The sequence below is a fragment of the Leucoraja erinacea genome, chromosome 30, assembly GCF_028641065.1.
Source record: "Leucoraja erinacea ecotype New England chromosome 30, Leri_hhj_1, whole genome shotgun sequence".
NCBI lineage: Eukaryota > Metazoa > Chordata > Chondrichthyes > Rajiformes > Rajidae > Leucoraja > Leucoraja erinaceus.
Genome location: NC_073406.1, coordinates 19428200 through 19441444, shown reverse-complemented (window position 1 = coordinate 19441444; position 13245 = coordinate 19428200). Strand labels below are relative to the sequence as shown.

Here is a 13245-nt window from a genome sequence, read left to right as displayed (position 1 = left end):
TAGTTTTGGTCTCCAAATCTGAGGAAGGACATTATTGCCATAGAGGGAGTGCAGAGACGGTTCACCAGACTGATTCCTGGGATGGCAGGACTTTGATATGAAGAAAGACTGGATAGACTCGGCTTGTACACGCTAGAATTCAGAAGATTGAGAGGGGATCTTATAGAAACTTACAAAATTCTTAAGGGATTGGACAGGCTAGATGCAGGAAGATTAATCCCGATATTGGGGAAGTCCAGAACTAGGGGTCACAGTTTAAGGATAAGAGGGAAGTCTTTTAGGACCGAGATGAGAAAATAATTTTTTACACAGAGAGTGGTGAATCTGTGGAATTCTCTGCCACAGAAGGTAGTTGAGGCCAGTTAATTGGCTATATTTAAGAGGGAGTTAGATGTGGCCCTAGTGGCTAAAGGGATCAGGGGGTATGGAGAGAAGGCAGGGATGGGATACTGAGTTGGATGATCAGCCATGATCATATCGAATGGCGGTGCAGGCTGGAATGGCCTACTCCTGAACCTATTTTCTATGTTTCTATGTGCTCTGTCGATGCCTTCTGCATTAGTCCATGCAGCATTGTGAAGAACTGGATTACTCTCTGCTTGCAAAGAAGTATTCCAGCTCACTATCTTTGCAGCATGCAGGAAGTAGAATTTATTGAAATTATTATAAAGAACAATGGCACTCGAAAGAGCCTACTGGTAGGAATGTGCAGAGGGATAGAGAAAATGGGCAAGGGGTGAGAATAAAGGTTGAGCAAATTAATAATGACATTGGACAGTGAAGGAATTGCCATTATTTTAGTGGCATTACTTTAGGAAAAGATAACAGTTCTAAGTGCAGCATCCAGTTTGAAGCGAAGGAGAAGGGTCGCACTGATCTGTTTAACAAATGCTGTGGAAGCATCAATTTCTTCTGGGCATCTGGACGTGGGACAGCTCAAGGGAAGCCTTGAGCTTTTGTGCCTGATTACTAATCATTGACGATAGATTCAGATGTGATGCATTTCATAGTAAAGTAGGCTGCTGATATTTTCTATTTGACTTTAACACACGGCGGGGCAGGCAGATAGAGAGATTAAAAGTCATCAATAGGAGGAATAGGTGGGTGCTGAGGGAAAACTTATTTCACCCAGTAGGTGGTCACAGTTCTGGAATTCATTATCTCATAGACTGGCAGTGGCAGAAACCTTCTTCACATTTGGAAAACACTAGGATGTGAATTGGAAGATTAAAGATTCAATGCAAGAAGATGGAACTAAGTTGGGTTACTCTATTTTTTGACTGGCACAGATGCAATTGGCTGAATATACCTATGCCATTCAAAAATTTCCCATGAACTTTATGATTCCACTTCAGGCGAGGAGGGGTAATTAACTCAGTTTATAGCACATTTCTCCACATGATAATGTCACTATCTCAAATGAAGAGTCAGGCACTAACATGGAATTTTGTTAATCTCTGTGGAGAGAGGTGATGAGCAAAAGATAATCATTGACCATTGGGATTAAGAACAGCCTTGGAAGGGATTCTCTTGGTGCTGCCTTGTGAGAGAAGGGAAATGGACATATCTTGTGGTGAAGATGCATTTTGAAAGAGTCATATAAAGTTTCATGTATCTTGTTATCCTATTTTTTTCAAAGTAATATTGAGTAATAGTTTGAATGCTGAGAATTAATTTTGGTTGGAATTGAAGTTTCTCAATAATAGTAATGTGACCACTTTGAATTTTAATCCATATAACCATATAACAATTACAGCACGGAAACAGGCCATCTCGGCCCTTCTAGTCCGTGCCGAACACGTATTCTCCCCTAGTCCCATCTATCTGCACTCAGACCATAACCCTCCATTCCTTTCCCATCCATATAACTATCCAATTTATTTTTAAATGATAAAATGGAACCTGCCTCCACCACCTTCACTGGAAGCTCATTTCACACAGCTACCACTCTCTGAGTAAAGAATTTCCCCCTCATGTTATCCCTAAACTTCTGTTCCTTAATTCTCAAGTCATGTCCTCTTGTTTGAATCTTCCCTACTCTCGGTGGGAAAAGCTTATCCACGTCAACTCTGTCTATCTCATCATTTTAAAGACCTCTATCAAGTCCCCCCTTAACCTTCTGCGCTCCAAAGAATAAAGACCTAACTTGTTCAACCTTTCTCTGTAACTTAGTTGCTGAAACCCAGGCAACATTCTAGTAAATCTCCTCTGTACTCTCTGTATTTTGTTGACATCCTTCCTATAATTAAGCGACCAAAATTGTACACCATACTCCAGAATTGGCCTCACCAATGCCTTGTACAATTTTAACATTACATCCCAACTTCTGTACTCAATGCTCTGATTTATAAAGGCCAGCACACCAAAAGCTTTCTTTACCACCCTATCTACATGAGATTCCACCTTCAGGGAACTGTGCACAGTTATTCCTAGATCCCTCTGTTCAACTGCATTCCTCAATTCTCTACCATTTACCAGGCACGTCCTATTTTGATTTGTCCTGCCAAGATGTAGCACCTCACACTTATCAGCATTAAATTCCATCTGCCATCTTTCAGCCCACTCTTCCAACTGGCATAAATCTCTCTGTAGACTTTGAAAATCTACTTCATTATCCACAACACCACCTATCTTTGTATCATCTGCATACTTACTAATCCAATTTACCACACCATCATCCAGATCATTGATGTACATGACAAACAACAGTGGATACAACACAGATCCCTGTGGCACCCCACTAGTCACTGGCCTCCAACCTGACAAACAGCCATCCACCATTACTCTCTGGCATCTCCCATTCAGCCACTGTTGAATCCATCTTGCTACTCCACCATTAATACCCAACAATTGAACCTTCTTAACCAACCTTCCATGAGGAACCTTGTCAAAGGCCTTACTGAAGTCCATATATACAACATCCACTGCTTTACCCTCATCAATTTCCCGAGTAACCTCTTCAAAAAATTCAAGAAGATTAGTCAAACATGACCTTCCAGGCACAAATCCATGTTGACTGTTCCTAATCAGACCCTGTTTATCCAGATGCTTATATATATTATCTCTTAAGTATCCTTTCCATTAATTTGCCCACCACTGATGTCAAACAAACAGGTCTATAATTGCTAGGTTTACTCTTAGAACCCTTTTTAAACAATGGAACAACATGCGCAGTACGCCAATCCTCCGGCACTATTCCCGTTTTTAATGACATTTGAAATATTTCTGTCATAGCCCCTGCTATTTCTACACTAACTTCCCTCAATGTCCTAGGGAATATCCTGTCCGGACCTGGAGACTTATCCACTTTTATATTTTTCAAAAGTGTCAGTACTTCCTCTTCTTTGAATCTCATAGTTTCCATAGCTACTCTACTTGTTTCCCTTTCCTCACATAATTCAATATCCTTCTCCTTGGTGAATACCGAAGAAAATAAATTGTTCAATATCTTCCCCATCTCTTTTGGCTCTGCAGATAGCTGTCCACTTTGACTCTCTAATGGACCAATTTTATCCCTCGTTATCCTTTTGCTATTAATATAGCTGTAGAAACCCTTTGGATTTACTTTCACCTTACTTGCCAAAGCAACCTCATATCTTCTTTTAGCTTTTCTAATTTATTTCTTAAGATTCATTTTACATTCTTTATACTCCTCAAGCTCCTCATTTACTCCATGCTGCCTATAATTATTGTAGATCTCTCTCTTTTTCCGAACCGTGTCCAATTTCCCTTGAAAACCATGGCTCTTTCCAATTTTTACTATTTCCTTTCAACTGAACAGGGACATAAAGATTCTGTACTCTTAAAATGTCACCTTTAAATGTCCTCCATTTCTCTTCCACATCTTTTCCATAAAACAAAGTGTCCCAATTCACTCCTTTTAAATCCTTTCGCATCTCCTCAAAGTTAGCCTTTCTCCAATCAAAAATCTCAACCCTAGGTCCAGTTCTGACCCTTTCCATAATTATATTGAAACTAATGGTATTGTGATCACTGGACCCGAATTGTTCCCCAACCCATACCTCTGCCACCTGACCTGTCTCATTTCCTAACAGGAGGTCCAGCACCGCCCCTTCTCTAGTAGGTACCTCTATGTATTGCTGCAAAAAACTATCCTGCACACATTTTACAAACTCCAAACCATCCAGCCCATTTACAGAATGTGTTTCCCAGTCTTTGTGTGGAAAATTGAAATCTCCCACAATCACTACCTTGTGCTTACTACTAATTTCTGCGATCTCCTTACATATTTGCTCTTCCAATTCTCGCTCCCCATTTGGCGGTCTATAATACACCCCTATAAGTATTGCTACCCCTTTCCCATTTCTCAGTTCCACCCAAATAGCCTCCCTAGACGAGCCCTCTAATCTATCCTGCCAAAGCACTGCTGTAATATCTTCCCTGACAAGCAATGAAACACCTCCACCTCTTGCCCCTCCAATTCTATCACACCTGAAGCAACAAAATCCTGGAATATTTAGCTTCCAATCACAGCCCTCCTGCAACCATGTTTCACTGATTGCCACAACATCATACTTCCAGGTGTCAATCCAGGCTCTAAGTTCATCCACCTTTCTTACAATGCTCCTAGCATTAAAATATACACATTTAAGAAACCCACCCCCTCTTATTCTCTGTTTATTGTCTTTTTCTTCTTTCTCCCCTACATTTTGGGTCAGAGTGCTACCCTTCTCTGCCTCCTGCCTCACACACTGACTGCTAGCTTTCCCTATTTGAGTCCCTCCCCCCAACTGTTCTAGTTTAAAGTCTCCCCAGTAGCCTTTGCCAATCTCCCCGCCAGGATATTGGTCCCCCTCGAGTTCAAGTGCAACCCGTCCTTTCTGTACAGGTCACACCTTCCCCAAAAGAGGTCCCAATGATCCAGAAACTTGAATCCATACCCACTGCACCAGTCCCTCAGCCACGCATTTATCCTCCACCTCGCTCCATTCCTACTCTCACTGTCGCGTGGCACAGGCAGTAATCCTGAGATTGTTACCTTTGCAGTCCTTCTCCTTAACTCTCTTCCTAACTCCCTAAATTCTCCTTTCAGGACCTCTTCTCTTTTTCTACCTATGTCGTTGGTACCTATATGTACCACGACCTCAGGCTCCTCTCCCTCCCATTTCAGGATATCTTGGACACGTTCAGACACATCCCTGACCCTGGCACCAGGGAGGCAAACTACCATCCGGGTCTCCTGACTGCGTCCACAGAATCGCCTATCCGACCCCCCGACTATAGAGTCCCCTATTACTATAGTCCTCCTCTTCTTTTCCTTATCCTTCTGAGCAACAGGACCGGTCTTTGTGCCGGAGGCCCGGCCGCTGTCGCTACCCCCAGGTAGGCTGTCTCCCCCACCCGTACTCAAACATGAGTACTTATTTTCAAGGTGTACAGGCACCGGGGTACTCACTAGTCCCTGCCACTGCCCATTGCCCTTCCTAACTGTGACCCAGTTGTCTGCCTCCCGTGGTCTTGGAGTGACCACCTCCCTATAACTCCTCTCTATGACCTCCTCGCCCTCCCTGACCAGACAGAGGTCATCGAGCTGCTGTTCCAGGTTCCTAACACGGTCCCTTAGGAGCCCCATCTCGACGCACCTGGCGCAGATGTGGACGTCTGGAGGGCACTCAGACTCCATGACCTCCCACATCTGACATCCAGAACAGTAAACTGCCCTGGCCCTCATTCGTCCGTCCCCCCCCTTATCCTGGATACAATACAAAGCCTTACCCGGGATACAAGCCAATCAGCTGCTTCCTCTAGTCTGTTCGACCAATCATCAGCTTCCTCAAGCCCACTTAATTTGAAGTGTGATCTGCGAATGGAACGTTGCAGATTTTGGTTCCTCCCTCACCAACGGCTCCTGGGCCGCTGGGTTTTTACACTCACCGCTCGGACGTCACTCCTCCCTCACCAACGGCTCCTGGGCCTCATCCTGTGCCCTGTTTCTGATTCCATCGTTTTCACACAAATTAAATTTGTTTGCATTAATTTAAATGTTATAGAGATACTCAAGGGACTGTTGAAAACTCCTATTTAAATAGTTTTTGGCTTGAACTGGATGTCATGATATGAAAACAATATGGAATTAATTGCTCAAACGTACATGCCGATTAATTGTATCTGTAGATACATCAATTTACCTGTTTGTATAACGGAATGGTAAACACATTTTCTAAGTGAGTCACAAAATTATGTAAGATGATGATCTGTCAGTCATGTTGCTGCAATAACATTGCCTCTCACAAGTTGTTTAATTACGTGACTAATTGTAAATGCCTAAAACACATATCACAGAATTTCAGTTGGATAATTTCTATTATGTTGTTTTTTGCCATTTTGATCATTTAAAAAGTATATGTAAATATACGGTTTGCATTGTGAATAATACAGCCTGTGTTCTTATGCAGGAGTATGGCTGCCTTTGCGGGCATGTGTGATGGTGGATCAACAGAAGATGGCTGCCTTGCAGCATCTCGAGATGACACTACAGTTAATGCATTAAATACTGTAAGTTTTCTGCATGTGGGGCATTTTAATGAGGCTTGGAGGATAGTAACACACAAAATTCAGCATCAAAGCTTAATTCTTGTATCAGAATCAGAGATGTGTTTGTGTAATAGATAATTTGTGTTGTAAAAAGATTATATTAAAACAGTGAAAGTGACATTATTTTGAATCCATATTTCAACAAGCAAAGGGCAGTTGATCAAATGTTGACAATTTAACCAGATTTTACACTATAAATTGTAATGCATGCACACAGCTTATTCATTTGATCCCGAATATTTAATTGGATATAAACACAATTGAATGACTACTGAAAGAGCTATGTGAATTACTGGAATTTTTAAACTCTAAATATTGCTGGTCATGCCCTTTAGTCTTTTTCATCTTATCGAGTACAAGATTCACAAGATTAGAAATTGTTCAGCCAGAGCTGAACACAAACTTCTCGGCATCTGCACACAATGGCGTCTTGCGCTTCTTGTGCGTGGTGATGGAAAGATTGTTGGAAATAGGGCCGCGACGTGAACGCTCTTTCCTTGACCCCGTGCCCTTTAGTGTTGTGTCTTCATTAAAACAAATTGAATTAGACAAATGATGAGGTTTGTGACTTAAAGATTTACTTATTATCTTTACAACCGGACAGATTAAAAGATAATTCCATATTCGCATTGAACAGGAAGGAATGATATGCTGAATAAAAGTTTGCTCGTGATTTTAGGGAATTGGACAACATCTTCCACTTCATGACCAGAGCTCGGCATTCCTATTATACCACAGCTTATATTATAAACCAGAACCTCCCAAGTATTTAAATACTTTATTTATCTACATTGCCAGATGCTGATGGCAAGCTGGTGCTACCTTGCTGTGTGGGTGTTGCACGCAAATGCTAATTCGTCCAAAGTTACGGAAGTATAACACAAACTTCATCAATTTTACTGCAGTGCATTGTATAAATCAAAGCTGGCAGCTCACTTCTGCAATGTTTTATTTATGTAGTGGCAGGTTGCGGTAGAAAGCAATGGAATTTACTGTTAATTGTGAAAGATAGTTGAGAGGGACAGAAAATGAGAAATGTCATTTGGCTGTATGGTGGAGTGTAATAAACATATTCTTCCAATCGTTATTTATACGACAAAAATACAAATGACTGTAATTGCATAAGAAGCATTGGATCAATTCATTTATATTTAGCCGTGATTCTTACTGAATAAGCTGTACTAGCAAGGGAAAATACAAGAGGACTTGGATTCATCAGAATTATAGCTGATTAAATTTAAAATTGCAGTCCTAACAGGAACTTGCAAACTGTATCAGGCTAAAACGGTTTTGCTCATTGGGCTAAAAAAAAAAATCCCAGCTACTCTTTATTTATTAAGTTCTTTGTAGAGCTCTGAATAAAAATCATGTATTTCTTACAATTTTAAGTTACAGTGATGCCCCTTTATTCATGAATAATTCATTATTTCCCTTTTTTCTCAAAATGTGTGCAGACCTCATAGAATGGAGGCCAATATAAATAGCTAATTGGAGGGCTATGGGTTTTTCACTGTGCAAAATGAACTGAATATGCTGCCCTCTCAAAGCATATGAAAGATGTATCGCATTGTAGTGCATTAAGGGCTGGTATGTGCCACTCAGGGATGGCATTCTCAAGAGATGCCTAATCTCAGTTCCCCTATCGGCCACAGAGTACTGGCCTACTAATTACCACCAAAGAAAGGTGAGAGAAAACATCTGAGGATACTGCACGCTTAAGTAAAAGCAAGAATTAACAGGAAATATACTCTGGACTGTAGATAAAATGTGGCAGAAATGTAAATTAAAAATAGAAGATAAAACAGCATAGGAACAGGCCCTTCGGCCCACAGTGTCTGTATTGAACATGAAGCCAAGACCAGCTCTTATCTGCCTACATGTAATCCATATCCCACCCCCCATTCCCCGCATATCCATGTGTCTAAACAAAAGTCTCATAAGGGTCTGTCCCACTTGGGCGTCATTTGCGCGTCACGTAGATGGCGCGTGAAGATTTTGTACATCCCAAAATCCTGGAGTGCCGCGCGCGACCGAGCATCACTGCACACGTCACCACGCACCATGCGTGCTTAATGCGCACCACCATGCGTAAATGACGCACAAGTGACGCCCAAGTGGGACAGGCCCTTTAAATGCCATCCTCACATCTGTCTCCAACACCACCCCTGGCAACAGGTTTCAGGCATTAACCACCTGTGTAAAAAAAACATGCCCCACACATCTCCTTTAAACTTTGCCCCTCTCACCTTGAATCTATGGCCTCTTGCATTTGCTATTTCCATCCTGAGAAAAAGGTTCTGCCTGTTTACCATTGAAAAATGTGCTGAAAGTCCCCAAATTCTGAAAAACCAGTTCTCTTTGCTCGCCCTATTCTGACAAAGGAACACCAGAAATAGCTTTGACAACAGTTAGAAATGTGTAAACGCTAATTAGCACAATCCTTATTTGATTGCTGGCTCCACTGTATTTGCATTAACACCTGGTATTCAATACAACATGAATTTATATGAATTTAGAAAAAAAAATTCCAAATGGGTAATATAATCTGTGCAATACCCGAATAGACAAAAGTTGTCTATATTTTATATCCACTTTGATTTTGGTTCATTTGACATGGAAACATAAGTAGGTCATTCAATCCCTCATTCCTATTGTGCCATTTGGTAAAATCAAGGCCGATTTCCAGTGCCATCTCCCTTGATTCCATTTATATTTAAAGACAATAGACAATAGGTGCAGGAGTAGGCCATTTGGCCCTTCGAGCCAGCACCGCCATTCAATGTGATCATGGCTGATCATCCCCAATCAGTACCCCGTTCCTGCCTTCTCCCCATATCTCCTGACTCCGCTATTTTTAAGAGCCCTATCCAGCTCTCTCTTGAAAGCATTCAGAGAACCTGCCTCCACTCTGAGGCAGAGAATTCCATAGACCTATCAACCACAGACCTATCAACCCCTGACTGAGGCACCACCTTTTTGAGAAACCTTTTCAGTCAACTCAAAATATCTGAAGGCACACTTGATTTAGGAAGACCTTTGCACCCCTTTTCCCTGTCCAAGCTACACACCATCTTTTTGAATGCAAACAAGATTTTCAGACTGTTTCAGTAAAGCAACTCACCAAATTCTGAAGGGCACTGGATAGACTTTTTATATAGAATTTGATTTAGGGGATCTTAGTACAAAATTCTTGTTGGACAGGCTAGATGCAGGAAGATTGTTCCCGATGTTGGGGAAGTCCAGGACAAGGGGTCACAGCTTAAGGATAAGGGGGAAATCCTTTTAAAACCGAGATGAGAAGAACTTTTCAGAAGTGGTGAATCTCCAAGCTGCCACAGACACCATTCTTTGCTATATTTAAAGGGAGTTACAGAATGCAAATAATTGATACTCCCATTCTTCAAACTGTTTAAAGCAGAGATATACCATGTTCCCCTCATGAAAGCTTGAGAGTATGGAACATAAATACAGCAGATTACAGTGTTTTCAGTCCATATAGTTTTAAAATGCATTCATGTTACAACAAGATAAGTATTATTAAAGTGAGTGCAAAATATTTTCTGCATTTCTTTGGGAGAAAGTGTTGTGGAGCCGAGGGATCTAGGAGTACAGGTGCATTGTTCCCTGAAAGTAGTGTCACCGATAGATAGGGTGGTAAAGAAGGTCTACATCAGTCGGCCTTCATCAGTCCGGGTATTAAATATGTAAGCTAGGACATAATGTTACAGTTGTACAAGACATTGGTGAGGTTGCATTTTGAGGTTTGTGTTGAGTTTTGCTCACCCTGGATGTCATTCAGCTGGAAAGAGTGCAGCGAAGATTTACAAGTATTTTGCCAGGACTCGAGGACCTGAGCTACACGGAAAGATTGGGCAGGGTAGGATTTTATTCCTTGGAGTGCAGGTGGCTGAGGGTTAATTTTATAGAGATGTATATAATCATGAGGGGAATAGAAGGGGCGAATGCATAGTCTTTTACCCAGAGCCGGGGAATTGAGAACCAGAGGATAAAGGTGAGAGGAGAAAGGTTTAATAGGAAGCCGGGTGGCAAGGTTTCGCACAGCGTGGTGTGGTGGAACGAGCTGTCTATGGAATATTTCCTTTGCTCCATAGATGCTGCTGCACCCGCTGAGTTTCTCCAGCATTTTTGTGTACCTTGGTATGCAGGCTTGTTTCTTTGAGGCATGACTCTGACTCTGAAAACATTAAATCCGTGATATGAGTAAAGTTCTTGGTATGCAAGAGATGAGCCAGAGGAGTTCCCCACAATAACTTGGCCTCAATTGTTAATAAAAATTAAGCTGCAGAGCCTGTCAATGTTTTCCTTTCATTAATGATGCTGCACTTATTTTCAGAGTAGCCTGTAATTCAATTCAAATGCAGTCTTCATTGTTACTAATTATGTCTCCAGGCAGAGCTCTGCAGTTTTGGGCAGTGAACAGCCTCGCCACTGGGAAGACTCAGAAAGGTTGTCGAGCATCATTTGCATTCCCACAATGAAAACATGTGCACTTGCTCTCATTAAAAAAAGTGAAAAATGAGCACATTCTCTCGTCGTTCGGGAGACAAATGTACTTTTACAAGTCCCATGCAGCATTCCTCAATCAAAAAGAAACCATCTGACCAATTTACAATTTTCAACACATTTATTTTACATGGCAGCTGAGATGTAATTGGGGATGATGTGGATTTGCCCTCCCTTGACTGGATAGAGAGGATGTTTCTGCTAGTGGGAGTTTCTAGGACCAGAGGCCGTAGTCTCAGAATTAAAGGACATTCCTTTAGGAAGGAACTGAGGAGGAATTTCTTTAGTCAGAGGGTGGTGCATCTGTGGAATTCAATGCCACGGAAGGCTGTGGAGGCAGTCAATGTATATTTTGATAGGCAGAGATAGATAGAGTTTTGAATAGTAAGGATGTCAGAGGTTATGGGGAGAAGGAAGGAGAATGGGGTTGAGATGGAAAGATAGATCAGCCACGATTAGGCCGAATGGCCTAATTCTGCTCCTAATTATGAACATGTGGCATTTGGCAGGATTGTGCCATAAAAACAGGCTAAAGACAGGAATTCTGCAGGTACAATGTGTTACCTTGTAGTTTATTTTTGTTGAATTCAAGCCTGCCATGTCATGGATACTGGCAAAGAGTGCCTTAAGTGAATGCATTTGGAGTTTTAAAAATTAGTTAAATAATTGACCATTGTAAGATTTCTTTTAAATGCTCCTTATTTTAGAGATGTAGGCACTATTTGTTAAACTGACACTTGCTGCTCATTCCTTGAGAAAGTGATGCCATTCTACTCATTATTATAGTTATAGAGCACGGAAACAGGCCCTTCGGCCCACTCATTATCTGGCCCATCTGTGCTAGCCCCATTTGGCACATAACCTTCTAAACCTTTCCTATCTGTGTTCCCTTCCCGTTCAAGTTTCTTTTAAATACTGACAGGCTATTAATTAATTAGCCCTTCTTTTATAATGGTATTACACCATAAGCAAAGAACCAATATCTCTGCAAAATTTGGGTAATATTTTGAATGTGTGATGATTGTATTGTAGACAATATGACTTATTTGCAGTATAAGATGCAGAAGCTTTGGAGAGGGATATCATGGGGCGAAGGGCCTGTCCTATGTTCTATTTCCCTCTTCTCCTATCCCTTATTGTACCTTGGGAATGATTAGGTGATGACCAATGTTTGATTTGACCATCTTTTAAGTGCCCTTTCTCTCTGTAATATGTACCTCAGCTGGTTTATGTATCGCAACCCATTACACTGGCATCGAGCGTTTCACTATCCCACAGCGCACTGGTTCGTTATAGTACGGGTGTCAGGGGTTATGTGGAGAAGGCAGGAGAATGGGGTTAGGAGGGAGAGATGGATAAGCCATGATTGAATGGTGGAGTAGAATTGATGGGCTGAATGGCCTAATTCTCCTCCTATCACATATGACCTTATGACAACTGATTTCATGGAGAACGTGGCTAGAGGCACATAGCCCCCTGCACTTTGAAGCAAACATGTCAGACTGCACGTTTCTGTGCGGGGTTCCTGCAGCAATGAAGCGGTGATCTCAATGCCACACAGCTTGTTGTGGCACAAATCCCTGACGAAATGGATGTCTCTGTGGCTGTTATTGGATGCGTTGGTGGCCACTGTTAAGCTTGTTACCATAGAGAAATCTCCAGACTGTGCGGCAAACAGAGAGGGAGGGGGGGAATTCAGCTGATTCCATTACATCCAGCAGGGGGTGATGAGAGATACTCTTAACACCCAGGCAACCTGGCAATACATGGAGTAGTTGCTGCCCATTCCCAGCGCCAGCCTGCACCCCCCTGTGCCAGCCTTGGTGCACTCGTCGCACTCACTCATCGGGAGTCTGCATGGCTTTCCCCAAATAACCAAACATTTTTGTTAATGGAACTTATCAGTAAAACTATAATAAAGTAGAATTAATGGGAATACATTAACAGTCAAATCCCTATTGCAGCTAAAATAAAAATTCTCCAGTATTATGTTCAATTTAACAGAACGATGATAATTTATCAGGAAAACCTTTGAAACACGGCACGAGTCCCCTTGATGTCTATCTTCCTAGTCTTTTCGTAAGGTGCATTCCCTGGTAGTTTGTGATGTGGGAAGTTATCTTTAATGCACTCTATACCCACTTGACCATCTGCCCATTACTCAGA

At 41.8% G+C, this 13245-nt stretch overlaps 1 protein-coding gene across 8 annotated transcripts in view; it reads left to right on the top strand.

Annotated features, from left to right (window-relative positions):
* Positions 1-13245, top strand: part of rerea (arginine-glutamic acid dipeptide (RE) repeats a) — a 509606-nt gene that overhangs the window by 343475 nt on the left and 152886 nt on the right. For all 8 annotated transcript variants that reach the window (XM_055659600.1, XM_055659606.1, XM_055659605.1 and 5 more), the window contains one exon: positions 6417-6516. In XM_055659600.1, the coding sequence (XP_055515575.1) occupies positions 6417-6516 (100 nt within the window). The remainder of the gene's footprint in view (positions 1-6416; positions 6517-13245) is intronic.